Source organism: Hylobates moloch, unplaced genomic scaffold (assembly GCF_009828535.3).
Source record: "Hylobates moloch isolate HMO894 unplaced genomic scaffold, HMol_V3 SCAFFOLD_8, whole genome shotgun sequence".
NCBI lineage: Eukaryota > Metazoa > Chordata > Mammalia > Primates > Hylobatidae > Hylobates > Hylobates moloch.
In genome coordinates this window covers 88,985,327-89,007,382 of record NW_026652283.1, presented here as the reverse complement: position 1 = coordinate 89,007,382, position 22,056 = coordinate 88,985,327, and the positions used below count along the sequence as shown (strand labels likewise).

Below are 22,056 nucleotides of genomic sequence, written 5' to 3'. Positions count from 1 at the left end.
TCCTAGTCTCTGATAAAACAGACTTTAAACCAACAAAGATCAAAAGAAACAAGGCCATTACATAATGGTAAAGGGATCAATTCAACAAGAAGAGCTAACTATCCTAAATATATATGCAGCCAATACAGGAGCACCGAGATTCATAAAGCAAGTCCTTAGTGACCTACAGAGAGACTTAGACAGACACCCAGACAATAATAATGGGAGACTTTAACACCCCACTGTCAACATTAGACAGATCAACAAGACAGAAAGTTAACAAGGATACCCAGGAATTGAACTCAGCTCTGCACCAAGCAGACCTAATAGACATCTACAGAACTCTCCACCCCAAATCAACAGAATATATATTCTTTTCAGCACACCACACCTATTCCAAAATTGACCACATAGTTGGAAGTAAAGCTCTCCTCAGCAAATGTAAAAGAACAGAAATTATAAGAAACTGTCTCTCAGACCACAGTGCAATCAAACTAGAACTCAGGATTAAGAAACTCACTCAAAACTGCACAACTACATGGAAACTGAACAACCTGCTTCTGAATGACTACTGGGTAAATAATGAAATGAAGGCAGAAATAAAGATGTTCTTTGAAACCAACGAGAACAAAGACACAACATACCAGAATCTCTGGGACACATTCAAAGCAGTATGTAGAGGGAAATTTATAGCACTAAATGCCCACAAGAGAAAGCAGGAAAGATCTAAAATTGACACCCTAACATCACAATTAAAAGAACTAGAAAAGCAAGAGCAAACACATTCAAAAGCTAGCAGAAGGCAAGAAATAACTAAAATCAGAGCAGAACTGAAGGAAATAGAGACACAAAAAACCCTTCAAAAAATTAATAAATCCAGGAGCTGGCTTTTTGAAAAGATCAACAAAACTGATAGACCACTAGCAAGACTAATAAAGAAGAAAAGAGAGAAGAATCAAATAGACACAATAAAAAAATGATAAGGGGGATATCACCACTGATCCCACAGAAATACAATCTACCATCAGAGAATACTATAAACACCTCTATGCAAATAAACTAGAAAATCTAGAAGAAATGGATAAATTCCTCGACACATACATCCTCCCAAGACTAAACCAGGAAGAATTTGAATCTCTGAATAGACCAATAACAGGCTCTGAAATTGAGGCAATAATTAATAACTTACCAACCAAAAAATGTCCAGGACCAGATGGATTCATGGCCGAATTCCACCAGAGGTACAAGGAGGAACTGGTATCATTCCTTCTGATACTATTCCAATCAATAGAAAAAGAGGAAATCCTCCCTAACTCATTTTATGAGGCCAGCATCATCCTGATACCAAAGCCTGGCAGAGACACAACCAAAAAAGAGAATTTTAGACCAATATCCTTGATGAACATTCATGCAAAAATCCTCAATAAAATACCGGCAAACCAAATCCAGCAGCACATCAAAAAGCTTATCCACCACGATCAAGTGGGCTTCATCCCTGAGATGCAAGGCTGGTTCAACATACGCAAATCAATAAATGTAATCCAGCACATAAACAGAACCAAAGACAAAAGCCACATGATTATCTCAATAGATGCAGAAAAGGCCTTTGACAAAATTCAACAACCCTTCATGCTAAAAACTCTCAATAAATTAGGTATTGATGGGACATATCTCAAAATAATAAGAGCTATCTATGACAAACCCACAGCCAATATCATACTGAATGGGCAAAAACTGGAAGCATTCCCTCTGAAAACTGGCACAAGACAGGGATGCCCTCTCTCACCGCTCCTATTCAACATAGTGCTGGAAGTTCTGGCCAGAGCAATCAGGCAGGAGAAGGAAATAAAGGGTATTCAATTAGGAAAAGAGGAAGTCAAATTGTCCCTGTTTGCAGATGACATGATTATATATCTAGAAAACCCCATTGTCTCAGCCCAAAATCTCCTCAAGCTGATAAGCAACTTCAGCAAAGTCTCAGGATACAAAATCAATGTACAAACATCACAAGCATTCTTTTTTATTTTTTTATTTCTTTTTATTTTTTTTGAGATGGAGTCTTGCTCTGTCGCCCAGGCTGGAGTGCAGTGGTGCAATCTCGGCTCACTGCAAGCTCTGCCTCCCGGGTTCACGCCATTCTCCTGCCTCAGCCTCTCTGAGTAGCTGGGACTACAGGCGCCCGCCACCACACCCGGCTAATTTTTTGTATTTTTAGTAGAGATGGGGTTTCACCGTGGTCTGGATCTCCTGACCTCGTGATCCGCCCGCCTCAGCCTCCCAAAGTGCTGGGATTACAAGCATGAGCCACCGCGCCCGGCCCACAAGCATTCTTATACACCAATAAAAGACAAACAGAGAGCCAAATCATGAGTGAACTCCCATTCACAATTGCTTCAAAGAGAATAAAATACCTAGGAATCCAACTTACAAGGGATGTGAAGGACCCTTGTACTACAAGAACTACAAACCACTGCTCAATGAAATAAAAGAGGATACAAAGAAATAGAAGAACATTCCATGCTCGTCGGTAGGAAGAATCAATATCGTGAAAATGGCCATACTGTCCAAGGTAATTTATAGATTCAATGCCATCCCCATCAAGCTACCAATGACTTTCTTCACAGAATTGGAAAAAACTACTTTAAAGTTCATATGGAACCAAAAAAGAGCCCACATCACCAAGTCAATCCTAAGCCAAAAGAACAAAGCTGGAGGCATCACGCTACCTGACTTCAAACTATACTACAAGGCTACAGTAACCAAAACAGCATGGTACTGGTACCAAAACAGAGATATAGACCAATGGAACAGAAAAGAGCCCTCAGAAATAATGCCGCATATCTACAACTATCTCATCTTTGACAAACCTGACAAAAACAAGCAATGGGGAAAGGATTCCCTATTTAATAAATGGTGCTGGGAAAACTGGCTAGCCATATGTAGAAAGCTGAAACTGGATCCCTTCCTTACACCTTATACAAAAATTAATTCAAGATGGATTAAAGACTTAAATGTTAGACCTGAAACCATGAAAACCCTAGAAGAAAACCTAGGTAATACCATTCACAACACAGGCATGGGCAAGGACTTCATGTCTAAGACACCAAAAGCAATGGCAACAAAAGCCAAAATTGACAAATGGGATCTAATTAAACTAAAGAGCTTCTGCACAGCAAAAGAAACTACCGTCAGAGTGAGCAGGCAACCTACAAAATGGGAGAAAATTTTTGCAACCTACTCATCTGACAAAGGGCTAATGTCGAGAAGCTACAATGAACTCAAACAAATTTACAAGAAAAAAACAAACAACCCCATCAACAAGTGGGTGAAGGACATGAACAGACACTTCTCGAAAGAAGACATTTATGCAGCCAACAGACACATGAAAAAATGCTCATCATCACTGGCATCAGAGAAATGCAAATCTAAACCACAATGAGATACTATTTCACACCAGTTAGAATGTTGATCATTAAAAAGTCAGGAAACAACAGGTGCTGGAGAGGATGTGGAGAAACAGGAACACTTTTACACTGTTGGTGGGACTGCAAACTAGTTCAACCATTGTGGAAGACAGTGTGGCGATTCCTCAGGGATCTAGAACTAGAAAAACCAATTGACCCAGCAATCCCATTACTGGGTATATACCCAAAGGATTATAAATCATGCTGCTATAAAGACACATGCACACGTATGTTTACAGTGGTACTATTCACAATAGCAAAGACTTGGAACCAACCTAAATGTCCAACAACAATAGACTGGATTAAGAAAATGTGGTATATATACACCATGGAATACTATGCAGCCATAAAAAATGATGAGTTCATGTCCTTTGTAGGGACATGGATGAAACTGGAAACCATCATTCTCAGTAAACTATCGCAAGGACAGAAAACCATACACCGCATGTGCTCACTCATAGGTGGGAATTGAACAATGAGAACACATGGACACAGGAAGGGGAACATCACACTCTGGGGACTGTTGTGGGGTGGGGGGAGGGATAGCATTAGGAGATATGCCTAATGCTAAATGACAAGTTAATGGGTGCAGCACACCAACATGGCACATGTATACATATGTAACAAACCTGCATGTTGTGCACATGTACCCTAAAACTTAAAGTATAATAATAATAAAATTTAAAAAAAAACAAAGCAAAGATAATTTCAAAAAAAACCAGAAACCCTACTTAGAAGTTAAAAAGCACTTGAACTCATATACACAACTGTCCATACACATTCACATGCACACACACGCACTTCAAAATAACTACTGAATTAGAAAAATCCACAGGGCACTTACAAAATGAAAACATTACATATATCAAAGCAAAAAGGTACATATAAAACTATACTGCATCAAATTGATAGTATTAAATATTTTGTTCCTTGTTAAAGAAGAAGCAAAACAAATTAACTAGACATTTAATTCCAGACATCAAAAATAAACTGAAAAAACATTTAATTAAGACGAGAAATTATAGAAATGATCTCTCTACAGCTACATCTAGGAGTTGATTATTTGAAAAAAAAAAAAAGATGTTTTGTAAGTCACATAAAGAAAAAAACTGAAAACAAAAGATTATATAAAAGGATGTCAATTTTTTATATATACAATGTGATGTAAAACTATTCTCATAAATTTAGAATCAATACTAGTCAAATCAGAATCAAATCAGAAAAACAGCAAAAACTAACTTAAGAAATAAAAAGAAACTTAAAATTTATTAAACCTTTCAAAAAGATTCTGTGCCAAATGATTTTGCTGATTTTTTTTTAAGGAACAATTCCCATACCATATAAAATATTCCAGGTCATCAAAATATTGAAAACTAAAAGATTCATGTTGTGAAGCTATCATAACCCCAATCGTGAAAGCCTGATCCATAGCTGGTAAGCATGTATACATGTTCTGTGCCCATCACACACAGGCACGTACAGACAAACGAAAATCGTTACACCAGTTGTACTTCTTCAGAGATGAAGAATATGAAATAAAATATTAGCCAATTAAAGAGAAGTGCATTCAGTAATAAATGACAGTAGGCCAAGCAAGGTGGCTCACATCTGTAATTCCAGCACTTTGGGAGACCAAAGTGGGAGGATCACTTGAGGCCAGGAGTTCAAGACCAGCCTGGGCAACATAGTGAGACCTGTCTTTACAAAAAATAAAAAGTTAGCCAGTCATGGTGGCATGTGCCTATAGTCCCAGCTACTGGAGAGGCTAACGGGGGGATCCCCTGAGCCCAGAAGTTTGAGGTTGCGGTGAGCTATGATCGCACCACTGCACTCCAGCCTGAGCAACAGAGTGAGACCCTGTCTCTAAGAATGAATGAAAAAATAAATAACAGGTAGGTTTTGTGGGAATGCAAGGATAGCTTAAATACTGTGATATCAATCCCATTTATGCTGGAGGTTGCAGTTTTTTGAATTTTTGCATGAGTGAAAAATCACCCTGGTGATGACCTTAAGCAGTAGGATAAAATAACTCCCACATGCTTAGCATTCCAATAATGGAACACTAGGCATAAGTGGATTTTAATAAATCAATCACATCAACAGTTCAACAGGAAAAGTCATTTCTTCCCAAATTAATTTGTAGCTTAATCCAATTTTCATAAAAAACTCGGTGAAATTTTCCTTGAATTAAAGTTCATATAATAATCAGAAAGAATAGACAAAAGCATTTTGCAACATTACAGAGATTTTCCTCCCAGATTTTAAGACAAAAGCTGAAATGAAACTGATCGTTAATGAAATAAATAGCCTAGAAATAGATACAGCCACATAGGAGAATGTGTTATACTATCTTTGTAAAAGATTTAGAAACTAGTAAAGAAGGTATGGATTATTAAACAAACAAGAACACTGTGCTTGGAATACTGGACATTGGGATGGTAGTGGGAAAGAAGGCACATTCGATAATTACCTTATTCCAAATACCAAAATTAATTTCAGGTGGATTAAGAAGTATGCGTTAAAAAATGACATCAGTTTCTACATGTTGTGAAACATCTAACTGGTCAATAAGCATGAATAGCTTTTGATATAAAAAGCAGTAAACATTATTTCTCATTGCTTCTTCTCACTCTTCCCAAGTGGCTGATGAGAGTATGTTCAATGTCTCACCTCAGGAGCCTGCTCTGGAGTCAGCTGTGATGTACTGACACCATGGAATTCCACTGCCAGTGACCCACTGCCTCCGGCCGTACACGACAGTGCCTTGACCCAACAGCCATCGAGTACTGTATGTATTTCCACCTGAGGAGAAGGCCTGGGGAGGCCACAGTGCACCATTGCACAGGGCTGTCCTGATACCTCATCCAGAAAGCCGTCTCAGACTTCAGCACTGCGGTCTTGCCCACTCTCTGCCTTAGGCTCCCAGGGGAATCCAAGACAGAAAACCAAGACACTGGCTTCCAACAGCAGCGCTCCATGTTTAAGATACATATTTTCCCTGTTTGCTTTGCTACTGTATGTTGACTTTAAGATCTTTTTTTTAATACATTTGATTCAGCTAGTATTCCATGTCAACATATGTCCAAAGGAAAACTGCTGGAGGGAGGTGGAGGGAGGAAGGTGGGAATTATTATTTAATACATCATTAATGATTATTAATCTCTCACAAGCATCTTTGTCTTGCAAATCCTCAGGGAAAGGCAAGTCCCTACAGTGAGCACTAGGGACAGTCTAATTTGGGGATTGCTCAACCATCAAGACTGCTGGTCTCCCTTCAGCCACCTCCTTCCTGCTAAAAGCCTAGCCTACCACACTACCAGTCATTCCCATCGCTTTGCAATCACAAGCCACAGGATGAGAAGTTCTGACTCACTCATGCCATGCCAGGGCTATCTGAAACAATGTCTCATTAAGAATTTAGGGTTCTTCCATGGGCTTACTGATAATTTCCCAAATCTGAAGGGGAAAGGGACTTGAGAAAGACCATCATTGGCTCAACTTTAGGGCACTGTCCAGAATCAACATGATGTGGTTTAGCAATGATCCCATCTAAACAAAGGTTAGGTAAATGAATTATCATAGAGAAAAACTACATGAGAAAATTTTTGTCCTCCAAATTTACTTCCCAATAAATATTCAGCAAAGCAGTAAAATGACCTTAAAGATAAAAATGATTAGGGAATAGCCTTAGAAAATTTATAGGTATAAAAAATTCAAGGACAAACTGTGCATTTAATGGACACAAGAATTGACTCTAACTCACTACATGTCCGTGGTTTCTTTGAACCCGTATCAAATGCATGACTATTTAGAGTGTTTATAAAAGCAAATGGAACTGAACTTTCACTCAATTAATTGGGCATTAACAACCTTCTTTTATGTTTGTTCCTGATATAGTCTGAATCTTAGGAAGAAGGTAAAAGAAAGGAGGCAAGAGAATAGTTATGATGAATATGTGTTAAGTGCCTGCTCTGAAGGAGGCAATGTTCTTCTCATTTGAATCCGTATGGCAACCTTATTCAATAGGTTTTCCCATATTTCAGATTGAATAACTGAAGGCCAGAGAGATTAATTTGCCAAAGCCACACCTTTATGCTAATTATTATTGGAATGCATCACAAAAGCCTAACTCTGTTGTTTCCAACCTCTACGTTATTTTGCTGCTATGTGCATTTCCAGATCTGATTTTCTGCTGACTTGTGTGCTATGATCCACTCCTGATGGGGGTCTACGTTAATCTCCCAATACTCCTTGCTGATGCTGTGTTATGTGTCATCTAACAGAAATGACTCCTTTGAAATAAGTAAATCTTTGGCTTTTTGTTCTGTTGGTGTGATTCAGAGCAAAACAAACAAAAACAAATTTTAAAAACACAACAAAAAAGATTTGACTTCCAACTAGAACGTTTTATTTAAGAGGCATGAAAAGCAACTATTGTTGTGTTACAGTGTTAAAAATATTCAGTTTTCTTTGACAAAAATGTGTACTGTGTAAGCCTTGCAAACAAAAAACAACAAAAAAGAAGAAGCAGCAGCCTGCTGTGTGGCATCTGAACTTTTATAAAGGTTTCCTTGTGCCAAATAAGTGCAAAGATTTAATTTACTATTAAAAACCATAAGTATATGTTATAGTTCCAGAAGAATTATTTTGTCATCAAGTGATTTTGATCTTTAGTGTCAATATTTATATTTAGATTAATTTTTATAAATGAAAATATTTTAATGGTTTAAGAAAATGAGGACAACAGGATAATATCTTTGATGACTTCTGAAAGTTATGCTTCCCTTCATGTTATATGCACATTGCCAAGAATTACTGTCAGGAGAAATGATAAGTAAAAGTCATTTATGAAAATAAAGATTGTATGTGTGCAATTTTTTGGTTAAGGGAGACTAGGAGTGAGTAGGGGATAGGGAAAGAAGTCATGTGGCTAGTAAGTGGAGGGGCCAAGATTCAAAACCTTCCTTCCAGTTATACTGCTCTCCCCTCCATTGCAAGTTGTCCAGACAACAGAATTTCCCAGTGACCACCTCCACTCAAGTGGTCACCCAACTAAGACCAGCAGTTCTCAAAGGGAAGTACAGAGTGATTTTTGCCCCTCAGGGAATATTTGACAATGTCTGGAGATATTTTTGATTGTAACAACTAAGGGTGTGCTGCCACTGGCATCTAGTGGGCAGAAAATAGGGATACTGCTAAACATCCTACAATGCATAGGACAGCCCCTGTCTTAGTCCATTTTGTGTTGCTATAACAGAATAACACAGACTGGGTGATTTACAAAGAAAAAACTTTATTTCCTATAGTTCTGGAAACTGGGAAGTCTACGGTCAAAGGGCCTGCATCTAGCAAGGGCCTTCTTGCTGTGTCATCCCATGGCAGAAGGCAGAAGGGTAAGAAAGCATGCATGAGAGAGAGCAAGAGAAAGCCAAACTCACTTTTATAACAAACCCACTCTTACAATAATGAACCTACTCCTATGATAACAATGTTAATCCATTCATAAGAGCAGAGCCCTCATGACCTAAACTCTCTTAAAGTTCTCACCTTTCAATACTATTGCATTGGGGATTAAGTTTCTAACACATGAACTTTGGGAGACATTCAAACCATAGCAGCCCCCTACAACAAAGATTAGCCTGAAATGTCAATAGTGGTGAGGTTGAAAACCCTGAGTTAGACCCTAGAGGTAAACCTGGACATCAATGGAGAAGCCCCTGTCAACCTCCAGGGGGATTGTGTAGCTGAGCAGGAAGCAGTGACTCTCTCGGTCTTTTGCAGGCTCAGTGGAGGTTGTTGCATCTCTAAGGCTGGCATGCCCAGAGCACTCAAGCCAGACACTGACCCCGTCATCCCCAAATAGGAATACGAACCTTCCACTAACCTAAAATAAATGAATATATGAAAATATTAACAGAAGCCAAGAGCCTCTGCCTGGTGGCTTTATGCAGTAAAGCCAGTATCCCAACATGAGCATGCATCAGAATCATCTTTCCAAAGATTCTTGTTGAAGGAATCTCTGGAACAACAAACATTCCAGCTTGTTGAAAGACAAATTGCTGGGCTCCACCTCAATGTTTCTGGTTTTTGTTTTGTTTTGTTTTGTTTGAGATGGTGTCTCTCTCTGTCACCCAGGCTGGAGTGCAGTGGCGCAATCTCAGCTCACTGCAACCTCAGCTTCCCAGGTTCAGGCGATTCTCCTGCCTCAGCCTCCTGAGTAGCTGGGATTACAGGCGCCTACCACCACATACGGCTGATTTTTGTATTTTTAGTAGGGAAAAGGTTTCACCACGTTGGCCAGGCTGGTCTTGAACTCCTGACCTCAAGCAATCTGCCCACCTCGGCCTCCCAAAGTGCTAGGATTACAGGCATGAGCCACCGCACCCAGCCTCCACCTCAATGTTTCTCATTTGCATTTCTAACAAACTTCAGGTGATATTGATGCTGCTGATCTAGGGAACAGACTTTGAGAACCTCCGACCTAGGAGCAAGGTGGAGGGGAAACAACTTGCTTTAAGAGACTCCACCTGCACCTGGGTAACCCTAGGGAAGCTAATGCTTGGAAAAGCTAGAAAGCCAGGGAGCCGGGATTTAAAGGAAGCTCCGTCAAAACTGTAAAGCCCAACTCTTTCCCCTCCACACAAAAGTAGGGACTGTCTCTAACTGCACTGCTAGGCAAAGAGGAATCTGAGAAAGAATTTATCCTTCATGGAACAACAACCCAGCCAAACATTAGCTACTGTGCTCTCCACATAATTCAAGTAATATTCCATACATTCAACTTCCAGGATAATTAGTATTTAAAGCACATAGTGAACCACAACTAGCAATGTCATGTGACACAGGTAAAGCTATTTTCAAAGTATGGAGTCAGTTGAGAATACTCACTAAGGAAATCTCAGGCTGTAGACATTGCTGCTGAGCAGCAGCACGGAATGGAGGTGCAGAGCATGTGGGCAGCACTAACTCACATGCAGCTTGTCAGACAAAGACAGATGGCAGGGAAACAGATCTCCATCACAAGCATCAAGGACTGCTAGGGCACCAAAATTTGTGGTTCAAACAAGAAGCCCAGAAAAGCTGGGAAAACAGCCCATTTGGCAACAGGGAAAGGGAGGAAGGGCAATCTCAATCATTAGATGCCTGCCATGTGCCAGGCACTGCTGAGTCCCTATACATCAATTATATCTTTACAATCTCTGAGGAAGTTCACAGCAATCCCACTTTATACCCAAGAAAATGAGGCCCTAAGTGGAACTGGTGAATAGGACAGCATTTTCTAGAACCAAAGTTTCCCTAAACAAATAGTAAGATTGGATCACATCTGGTTGAAATGAGACTTTTCCTAACATAATTTAATATGAAGAAAATACCTGAGGTTATTAAAACAAAATAAATACAGTATTAGTGGTTGTCCACAGAAAGGAACAATGCTGGCTGGTGACAAGGACTCCCTCCTTGACCAAATTATTCCAGCTTCTCTGAGTCCTCTTCTCAACTAGGCCTTGTCCTTGGCCTGCCAACACAAGTTTAGCAAGTCAGTTTAGTGAGAACCCCCACCCTTAATATCTAATAAAGTTCCTTTTAATAATTTTCTATCCACTAATTTCCTCACCAAGTCCATTGGCTAAAAATCCCCAGATACCCTTGCTATATTCAGAGTTGACTTTGGTTATATGACTATGGTTATATCTCTTCCCTACTGCAGTAGCTCAAATAAAATCTGTCTTGCCATTTTTAACAAGTATCCAGTGTAATTTCTCTTTGATAGTGGCTTGAGGTGAAAGGGAAATTTGTCACCAAAGACCTTTTTGTACCATCTAAGTTTTGAGTCATAGGAACACATTGCCTATTTAAAATAAACAGGGAAAAGGGGGAAATTATTCTTGATCCTCAACAACCAACCTGTGAAGGACTGAGTAAATATATAGCAGCTTCAACCATTAAAGTACCTGTTCTTAAGGAATAAAAGATGCATCACGCTGGATGAGGAAGCCACCATTTGCATAAAATAGCATGCTAACCACACATCATTCCTATCTATAAAAGTAACTCTTGTGAGGCTCTCAGAAAGACAATGTGTCTGACTAGACTGACTCCTCCACCATTAATCTGAATGAAATTTGTGTGGGATTGTAGACCGAGATTTTCATATACACATCCACTCACAGCCTATCCTTTGCAGCATCAAATTGAAATGCAGAGCTTCTCAGGAGAAAAACATTTGTAAGAATGAGTTTGAATTACACCTTTGGTTTGGAATTGAACTGTTTGTTTGGCTTTCTCTCCTAAGCTGTATACTCAGAAAGGAAAACAAAAAAGTTCAGTACTGCCAGGAATATTTGCTGTTTGTCACAGATGAAACCTGATAGTAAGATATTTGAGGAGGATTTTTTTTTTTTTTTTTTTGAGACAGAGTCTCGTTCTGTCACCCAGGCTAGAGTGCAGTGGCACCATCTGGGCTCACTGCAAGCTCCGCCCCCTGGGTTCACGCCATTCTCCTGCCTGAGCCTCCCGAGTAGCTGGGACTACAGGCGCCCGCCACCGCATCCGGCTAATTTTTTGTATTTTTAGTAGAGACAGGGTTTCACCGTGTTAGCCAGGATGGTCTGGATCTCCTGACCTCATGATCCGCTCACCTCGGCCTCCCAAAGTGCTGGGATTACAGGCGTGAGCCACGGTGCCAGGCCGAGGAGGATTTTTTTAAGGAACTCTATGGCCAGAAGTCAACTGGAAGCTAATATTCAGGCTATGCATACATTTTTTAAGGCCCCTCTGTTCTATTAAATCTTGCTTCTCCCATGGGAACTTCTTAGTCAACTGAAATTCCTTTTCTAAAAGCCCTGCTAACTTTATATGCTCTGCCCCTCTGTCCACTTTCTTCCTTCTTGGCATGATTTTTGACTATTTGAATATTGAGCAAATGAAAAATTGTAAAAGTCTTTTCTACAAATATTAAAGGCTTTATTCAAATTGGCTTAGAGATAAATGAGTATACCTAAAATTCCTAGAAATATAGGAACTAGCCTAAATGCTTTTCAGGTTTACATGACTTGAGTAAATCTGTAATAAGACTCGTTTAATACTGTCAGTTTAATGAGAACATCTATGTCTTCCGAGTTGTCAACAATACTCATGTACTTAACTTTAGGGCTCTTGCTTTGTCATGACTCCCTGACATGCATGTGCTGTCAAAATGGATAATAGGAAAATCACTTGAGGTGATGGCAGCTTTGTCTCATGTCTCATGTAATTTTCATGAGTGTTCCAAGCATAATTGTTAAGAATGAATGAATTAGATAGATGTAACTGAAATAAAAGTTTATAAATGTAGTTTTAAACAATAATTATATTTTAAAATATTTGCTTTTAAAAGTGTCCCAAATTTCTTTGGTAACCATACCCTTCAAATTTTTCTAAGTTAAATTTTAAATCTAGATCATTTCCAAGTAAGGTAAAATACTGAAACATTATTGCTGAACATAAGTTTTAAAGTATATATACTTCAGCATCTCATTTTCATGCCATATCAAAAAGCTAAACATATTTGAGTCTGTTAATATACAAAGCAGTAATCCAGATAAGCCACTTGCTCAAGGACACTTGCCTGACACCAGCTGTCTCCACCAAAAAGCTAATGCCAACTCCTGCAACAAGCCCCTGTAACCAATGGTCTTTGTTTCAAAACGGCTTATGTGGGTTTCTCCTTTGTGTCTTTAAAAGCTTTCCCCTTTCCCCAAACGCCTTGGATGCACCTATGATCCATCATAGCATGTATATCTTGGATTGCAATCTCCTGCTCTTCCCAAATAAACTCTCTGCTTTGGAAAGTCAGTCTCTCTATTGCTCATTTTATGCTGACAACTACCATTAGTGTGCCTGGCACAATAATGTTTGCTAAACATTAACAGCAAACAAGCTAACATTTAAATGGTCAGACACAGATCAGGAGTGGGAGATTAAAAAGAATAACATCAGTAGACCATGTGAAATCCTCTCCAGGCAGGCATTTCCTGGCCAAAATTCCTGACTTCCTCATCTTCCCACCCACATCCCATTCCCATCAGATGGCAAGAAATGTAAGACAGTAAAGACGGTCCAGCTACATCTGAGTTATATGTATTGATCTTTCACAAAGGGTATTCTATTCACTGAAATTTTGATAAAACATTAAATTACAGGAGACATTTGGTGTATTTCTTTAAAAATAACTTCTACATGACAGCCGCTCTATTTTTCTCTGAGGGAAAATACTTCCCATACAAAATTTGCATTTTACAGAACAGTTGGCTATATGAGCCTTCTGTCTCTGCAACTGAGTTGTAATTATGATAAAGTACAGGTAAATGGAGTTGCATTTTAAATAGCTTTCTAAGGGCTGAAAAAACTTTAATATGCACTTCAAATATTGGAAACCTCAAAAGAGTTATAGAAGTATCCAGTTTAGTGGAACCAAGTCCTAAAATAGTTTTTAAAAAATGTTTTGTATCAAAGTTGTTATGGTTGGCAAAGATGAAAGATTTAAGGCAATGTTTCTCAAACTTTCATGTGCAAACAGCTTCTGATTCAGTAGGTCTAGGGTACAGCCTAAGATGCTGCACTTCTAACAAGCTCTCAGGTGATGCCAATGCTGCTGGCCACACTTCGAGAAAGTTCAACAGAATTCCTCAAGGGATCCTCTGAGGGATGGAGGCCCAGTTACCCACAGTGACAGCCTGTTCACTGATGCCTCTTTTGTGACTTTTCCTCCCTTCCTTCTTTCACTTCACCCGTCCTCAGTATTTTTCCTAGGAATGCCACCCAAGTGAACAATTTGACTCAGTCTGCTTTGGGAGAAAACCCAAACTAAGATGTCCCCTGCACTCCATGTGTGTGTTTGCATATCTTTCGCCTGCACTGGCCCAAGAGCTTCTTAAGGAACTGGGCTCCATTTTTCCCACACAGAGACTGCCACAGAGCAGGTGCTTGAAATGAGTTTGGTTCACCTCTGGTGGCTGTGGTGGTCCTGGCTCTAGGCTGTGGTTACCTCTGTCCATGTGACTGAACTGCACGAAGATCATGCACAGCAGGGGAGCAGTCTCTCTCATGCCCATCCTGGGATTGGGGGTGAGGATACCGCAACACTGAAATGTGTGGGGAATCACAACACCAAGATGAAGGATTAGGAGGCTCCACCAACCTCTACTTTACCTTCACTCTTCGTTTAGGGAGGGTGACATAACCCCAGGTAGTAATGAGTGGTCCAGGAACCTGCTCCCCAGAGTCTGGTACAAGCCCATGTATTTCCAGATTCTCATGACCCATGAAGCCCAATGAGACACAGCATCAACTTTGGCTTAGTCGAGCTGTGCCATTTTAAATGCCATCTCTGGGCTCAGTGAGAGGTAACACAGAGTTCATGAATCCCATTGCCTTCTCCCGCCATCATTGGCAAACCAGGGGAGAGCTTGAAGTGCTCATTTTTTTAATTGATTTCTCTGAACATAGTTCATGTATGCAGTCATGACCCCTTTTTTCTCTGAATGGATCCCTCCCCTTCCTCCTTTGCCAACAAAAAAGCCAGAACTTGGGGAACGCAAAGGTTAGAGCAGTAGTTCTCAAAGTGGAGTCTAGACTACACATGGGGTATAGAACATGGTCAATTAGGCCAGATGCGGAGGCTCATGCCTATAATCCCAGTGCTTTGGGAGGGTGAGGCAGGTAGATCAAGAGGTCAGGAGTTCAAGACCAGCCTAGCCAACATGGTGAAACCTCATCTCTCCTAAAAATACAAAAATTAGCTTGGGGTAGTGGTACACGCCTGTAGTCCCAGCTATTTGGGAGGCTGAGGCAGGATAATTGCTTGAACCCAGGAAGCAGAGGTTGTTGCAGTGAGCCAAAATTGTGCCACTGCACTCCAGCCTGGGCAACAAAGCAAGACTCCATCTCAAAAAAAAAAAAAAAAAAAAAAAAAAGAAGAAGATAGTCAATTAGGAGCAAGTAAAAGAAAATATTGGACCTTTTATTTGTTTTAATCTGAAAGTAAGATGTATCAATATTTTAAAAAGTAGATAGCTGATAGTAAGTACATGTAAATAATTTAAAAATAAATACACATATTTCAGGGGTACATTGTCAAACAGTTTTTACTGATGGGTTGTGTGGCTTAAAATTTGAAGACCATCTACCAGTTAGAAAACCTAGCAAGCTTCTGATGACTCACATTCCCCCTCCAGCTTGTCCCCATCCCTACCCCTGTAAGGGGCAGTGCTAATTCTTTAGACCTGATTCAATGTGTAAAGGACAGATAGAAGGACAGAGGTGGGGAGGTAATCCAGAGAGTTCCTAGCCATTGGTGACCCTCATAAGAGGATTAGGTCCTGGGATGTGTTGTGCCATTCCTTTCGTGAAAACTTTTGTCGATCTTGCATCTTCCTTACTCTCCTCCCCAAGCCAGAGAGAGAATGTCTACTAACTATCCAGCTTTTTTAATTCAAGTTCTAAAGGACAACAGCTTATTACTGCCTAGCAATAAACCAATGGACTGCCTTGAGGTTTGGGCTTTTCAGTCAAGTGTCTTTATGGCTCTTTGAAATGTGCCAAAGTTAAATCTTTCTGCTAACACAGGTAAGAGCCACGTGGCATTGTGAGGCAAATGAATGAGGTAACAGACTCCTCCTCTATCTAGCTCTGCCCATCTCCATGTTTATAGTGTTCAAAGCCAGGCAGGCAGGAAGGGGCAGCAATTTACAAGCCCAGCAACCCAAGCATCTCTGTAAAGTCTACTTGTGCAGGAAAAGTGAAATGAATGTCTGTACATCTGTTAATGATTAAGACCTTCCATGAGTCCACAGAGTCTGTACCCTGCCACAATTAGGGCAATTTGGCATGCCCTTGGCGCTTCCCAGATGGCTCCTTCAAGTGTGCTGAGTTCTCAGCCTTGTACTGTTCAGGGACGTTTGGGGAGACAGGACTGAGAGGCTAAGAGCCTCAAGGCTGTGAAAGCCACCTTCTCTATATGCTATCTCACATGACAAGGAACACTGCTGGCCTAGAGCCACAACGTGCCATAACTATGAAGCATTAGGTGGTGAGGTGACAGGATGATAAAGCATGTAATTGCTGTCCTCATTCACTGAGCAGTGTGGTAATTACTTAATCAAAGATAAGAGGGCTACTTGTAGGCAGTGGTGGTAGTAAATGTTTTCTAATATATTTCTATCTTCAGCATGCCCTTTCCTGTTTCCTAGTAATGACAGCAATTTGCAATTTCAGAGCCTGTCCTTTCTGATTTCTTCTTCTCTACTATTTCATTCATTTCAGGACAAATCCACTGGGAAGTCGGGAAGACTTTTAAAGACAGTCTTTAAAATGGGAAGGCAGGGCAAGCATGATTTGCCTGATAAACACAGGCTACGTGTAAAGGATGCTCCACTGTGGACAGACTCTATGCATGAGCGTTTTTACCCTATTTGTAATTTGGGTCTTTGTAGAGCCACCCTGGTGATGAATGGGATGTTCTTTTAGGTCTGCTGGGCTGAGATTCCTCTTTGTCTTTAAATGACTTTGTTATTCTCTTTCCTGAGTCCAAGCTCATCACTCTGAGCTGTTGAAATGCTGACTGTCTGGATACAACAGCTTCTGCTAATGTCACTCAGCCAGACATCAGCTTGGTGCCCATCAGTTGTTGAACTGTCTGCTAACAAAGGAGTAAGCCACTCCTTTTGACTTGAAACAGCCAGGATTCTGCTTCCCTCGGCCCCCACTCTTCCAATGGACTTCTTGGCTAACACTAAAAAGGCAACTCTAAACGCAGTTGGAAAGCCTGTTCCAGGCATTGTCAGAGCTGCACTGTAACCCTACAGAAATTTTGGATCAGAGTTCCTGGCAGAGTTCCTGGCAAGGCCCAATTTGCCCTCTAAGGGTCACAAACCTTTCAAGCTAGGACCTTTTTCAATTCTGTGTCTTCCCACATTACTTTCAGGTCTCTTGGAATATCTCCCTGTGATACCGAAAATCCTACCCAATTCCTCAAGAATGCCCAGCTCAAATGTTACCTCTATGATGGTCCCTGACCCCCTCCTAGCCCAGGATAATCCTGGCATAACCCAGATGATTGAGATGAGTAGGTTTCATGGCACTCAAAATCTAGGTTCAAACCTACACTGGTTCAAACCCCTAAATCTATTTTCTGTGAAGCCCGAAGTCCTTCCAAAAAGCCTAGGAATTCATACTTAGAGATCAATGGTTTCTGGTCTTTGCTTCCTTATTGCAGCCTCTGTCTTGCACCATATCAATCCAGACAGAAAACTCAAACCCTTCACCATTTCACTTAATACAACAACAACAAAGAAAAACAATCAACTTTCCCTAGTAGTAGACCTCAATGAAGGCCAGCTGGTGAATGAAGGGCACCAATGAATGGTGGAGCTGGAAGAAGCAGAGGAGAGGAGGTACACACAGCATGTCTCAGTCTCTTCCTGCTACTATGACAGAATATCTTAGACTGGGTAATTTATAATTAATAGAAATGTATTTCTCATGGTTCTGGAGGCTGGGAAGTCCAAGATCAAGGCATCAGCAGAGTCAGTGTCTGGTGAGGGCCCACTCTCTGCTTCCAAGATGGTACTTTCTCCCTGTGTCCTCACATGGCAGAAGGGCATGAAGGGACAAACAGACTCCCTCAAGCCCTTTTATAAGGGCACTAATCCCATTCAGGAGGCAAAGCCCTCATAACCCAACCACCTTCTAAAGGCCCTATTAATATTATTGCATTGGCAATTAAGTTTCCATATGAATTTTGGAGGGAGACAAACATTTAGACCATAGCATTCCACTCCTAGCCCCCTGAATTTATGTCATTCTCACATACAAAATACGTTCCAATTCAACAGCCCCAGAAGTCTTAACTTTTTCCAGTACCAACTCAAAAGTCTCATCTAAATCAGATATGGGTGAGATACAATCCATCCTCAGGCAAATCGCTCTCCAGCTGGGAACTTGTAAAATCAAACAAGTTATGGACTTCTAAGATATAATGGTGGACAGGCATAGGATAGACATTCCCATTCCAAAAGAGGAAAACAGGAAGGAAGAAAAGAGTAACTGGTCCCAAGCAAATCCAAATCCCAACAGGGAAAATAACATTAAATCTTAAGGCTCCAGAATAATCTTCTTGAACTCCATGTCCCAACTCCCACAGCTCTCACACATTACAGTCTCATGCCCACAACTCTCCCAGACTGGAGGTGCACACTGGTGACTCTATAGTTCTGGGGTTTCAGGGATGGCCCTGCTTCCCTGGCACCACAAAGCATTGCCCTATGGAGCAATCTGTCATAGCCACACCCCTGTGGCAGTTCTCTGCCTGAGACCCTTGGCTCTTCAGGGCATCCTTTGAAATCCAGGTGTAGGCAGCCATGTGCCCACAACTCATACCCTCCATGTACCTACATAGTTAGCACCACCTGGATGTCTGTGCTTTCCAGAGAGGTGGCCTGAGCCACACCCAGGCCCACTGTAGTCACACCTTGGGAAACCAAGGAGTGTTGCAGCTGAATGTGGGGAGAAGAGGCCTGAGGCAGCACTGGGCAGCAAACCCCAAAGTCCCATTCCTCTTCAACATTTCTAATACTTCATAAGTCTTGTTCTCTAACCATCTCCCAACCCAGGCTCAGGGCAAAAGTAAGGCTGAAAGCAGGTGTGGGAACTGGAGGCAGACTCAGAGACCAAGCAGAAAGAGGAAGGATGAGAAAAGAAGAGGTGAAAAGGCCCCAGGTTTCCTCCCAGGACTGCAGGATCAGTGGCAGCTCCTTAACTAAAAGAGTAGAATAGATTTGGGGAAGAGTAATTACTTTCTTTTGCTCTGAAGTTTGCTCAATAATGTTGCTTGAACTGATTTTGGAATATCCATACTTTTTAATTAGCTACCTTAAAGATACCTAAAATTGAAGATGGCCAAATAGGAACTGCTCCAGTCTACAGCTCCCAGCATGAGTGACGCAGAAGACAGGTGATTTCTGCATTTCCAACTGAGGTACCGGGTTCATCTCACTGGGGCTTGTTGGACAGTGGGTGCAGGACAGTGGGTGCAGCCCACCAAGCGTGAGCCGAAGCAGGGCTAGGCATCACCTCACCTAGGAAGCGCAAGGGGTCAGGGCATTCCCTTTCCTAGCCAAGGGAAGCTGTGACAGATGGTACCTGGAAAATCGGGTCACTCCCACCCTAACACTGTGCTTTTCCAATGGTCTTAGCAAACGGCACACCAAGAGATTATATCGCGTGCCTGGCTCAGAGGGTCCCATGCCCACAGAGCCTTGCTCATTGCTAGCACAGCAGTCTGAGATCAAACTGCAAGGCGGCAGCGAGGCTGGGGGAGGGGCGCCTGCCATTGCTGAGGCTTGAGTAGGTAAACAAAGCGGCCAGGAAGCTCGAACCAGGTGAAGCCCACCACAGCTCGAGAAGGCCAGCCTGCCTCTGTAGACTCCACCTCTGGGGGCAGGGCATAGCCAAACAAAAGGCAGCAGAAACCTCTGCAGACTTAAATGACACTGTCTGACAGCTTGGAAGAGAGTAGTGGTTCTCCCAGCATGGAGTTTGAGATCTGAGAACAGACAGACTGCCTCCTCAAGTGGGTCCCTGACCCCTGAGTAGCCTAACTGGGAGGCACCCCCCAGTAGGGGCAGACTGACACCTCACACGGCCAGGTACCCCTCTGAGATGAAGCTTCCAGAGGAACGATCAGGCAGCAACATTTCCTGTTCGACAATATTCACTGTTCTGCAGCCTCTGCTGCTGATACCCAGACAAACAGGGTGTGGAGTGGACCTCCAGCAAACTCCAATAGACCTGCAGCTGAGGGTCCTGACTGTTAGAAGGAAAACTAACAAACAGAAAGGACATCCACACCAAAACCACATCTGTACGTCACCATCATCAAAGACCAAAGGTAGATAAAACCACAAAGATGGGGAAAAAACAAAGGAGAAAAGCTGAAAATTCTAAGAATCAGAGTGCCTCTCCCCCTCCAAAGCAATGCAGCTCCCTGCCAGCAATGGAACAAAGCTGGATGGAGAATGACTTTGACAAGTTGAGAGAAGAAGGCTTCAGACGATCAAACTTCTCCAAGCTAAAGAAGGAAGTTCGAACCCATAGCAAAGAAGCTAAAAACCTTGAAAAAAGATTAGACGAATGGCTAACTAGAATAACCAGTATAGAGAAGTCCTTAAATGACCTGATGGAGCTGAAAACCATGGCACAAGAATGACGTGAAGAATGCACAAGCTTCAGTAGCCGATTTGATCAACTGGAAGAAAGGGTATCTATGATGGAAGATCAAATGAATGAAATGAAGCAAGAAGAGAAGTTAAGAGAAAAAAGAGTAAAAAGAAACAAAGCCTCCAAGAGTTATGGGACTATGTGAAAAGACCAAATCGACATCTGATTGGTGTACCTGAAAGTGACGGGGAGAATGGAACCAAGTTGGAAAACACTCTGCAGGATATTATCCAGGGGAACTTCTCCAACCTAGGAAGGCAGGCCAACATTCAAATTCAGGAAATACAGAGATCGCCACAAAGATACTCCTCGAGAAGAACAACTCCAAGACACATATTTGTCAGATTCACCAAAGTTGAAATGAAGGAGAAAATGTTAAGGGCAGCCAGAGAGAAAGGTCAGGTTACCCACAAAGGGAAGCCCATCAGACTAACAGCAGATCTCTCGGCAGAAACTCTACAAGCCAGAAGAGAGTGGGGGCTAATATTCAACAGTCTTAAAGAAAAGGATTTTCAACCCAGAATTTCATATCCAGCCAAACTAAGCTTCATAAGTGGAGAAATAAAATCCTTTACAGACAAGCAAATGCTGAGAGATTTTGTCACCACCAGGCCTGCCCTAAAAGAGCTCCTGAAGGAAGCACTAAACATGGAAAGGAACAACTGGTACCAGCCACTGCAAAAACATGCCAAGTTGTAAAGACCATCGATTCTAGGAAGAAACTGCATCAACTAACGAGCAAAATAACCAGCTAACATCATAATGACAGGATCAAATTCACACATAACAATATTAACCTTAAATGTAAATGGGCTAAACGCTCCAATTAAAAGACACAGACTGGCAAATTGGATAAAGAGTCAAGACCCATCAGTATGCTGTATTCAGGAAACCTATCTCACATGCAGAGACACACATAGGCTCAAAACAAAGGGATGGAAGAAGATCTACCAAGCAAATGGAAAACAAAAAAAGGCAGGGGTTGCAATCCTAGTCTCTGATAAAACAGACTTTAAACCAACAAAGATCAAAAGAGACAAAGAAGGCCATTACATAATGGTAAAGGGATCAATTCAACAATGAGCTAACTATCCTAAATATATAGGCACCCAATACAGGAGCACCTAGATTCATAAAGCAAGTCCTTAGAGACCTACAAAGAGACTTAGACTCCCACACAATAATAATGGAAGACTTTAATACCCTGCTGTCAACATAAGACAGATCAACAAGACAGAAAGTTAACAAGAATATCCAGGAATTGAACTCATCTCTGAACCAAGCAGACCTAACAGACATCTACAGAACTCTCCACCCCAAATCAACAGAATATACATTCTTCTCAGTACCACATCTC

The 22,056-nt window shown here is 41.3% G+C and overlaps 1 protein-coding gene and 1 long non-coding RNA gene across 4 annotated transcripts in view; one reads left to right on the top strand and one right to left on the bottom strand.

The window, feature by feature from the left end:
* MYRIP (myosin VIIA and Rab interacting protein) overlaps positions 1 to 8,611 on the top strand; it is a 475,698-nt gene extending 467,087 nt beyond the window's left edge. For 2 of the 3 annotated variants that reach the window (XM_058441971.1, XM_032161998.2), the window contains one exon: positions 6,119 to 8,611. In XM_058441971.1, the coding sequence (XP_058297954.1) occupies positions 6,119 to 6,151 (33 nt within the window). In that variant the 3' untranslated portion in view covers positions 6,152 to 8,611. The remainder of the gene's footprint in view (positions 1 to 6,118) is intronic. The other variant, XM_032161999.2, reaches the window with a different exon arrangement.
* LOC116473634 (uncharacterized) overlaps positions 1 to 22,056 on the bottom strand; it is a 223,686-nt gene that overhangs the window by 22,716 nt on the left and 178,914 nt on the right. The gene's annotated exons all lie outside the window — the stretch shown is intronic.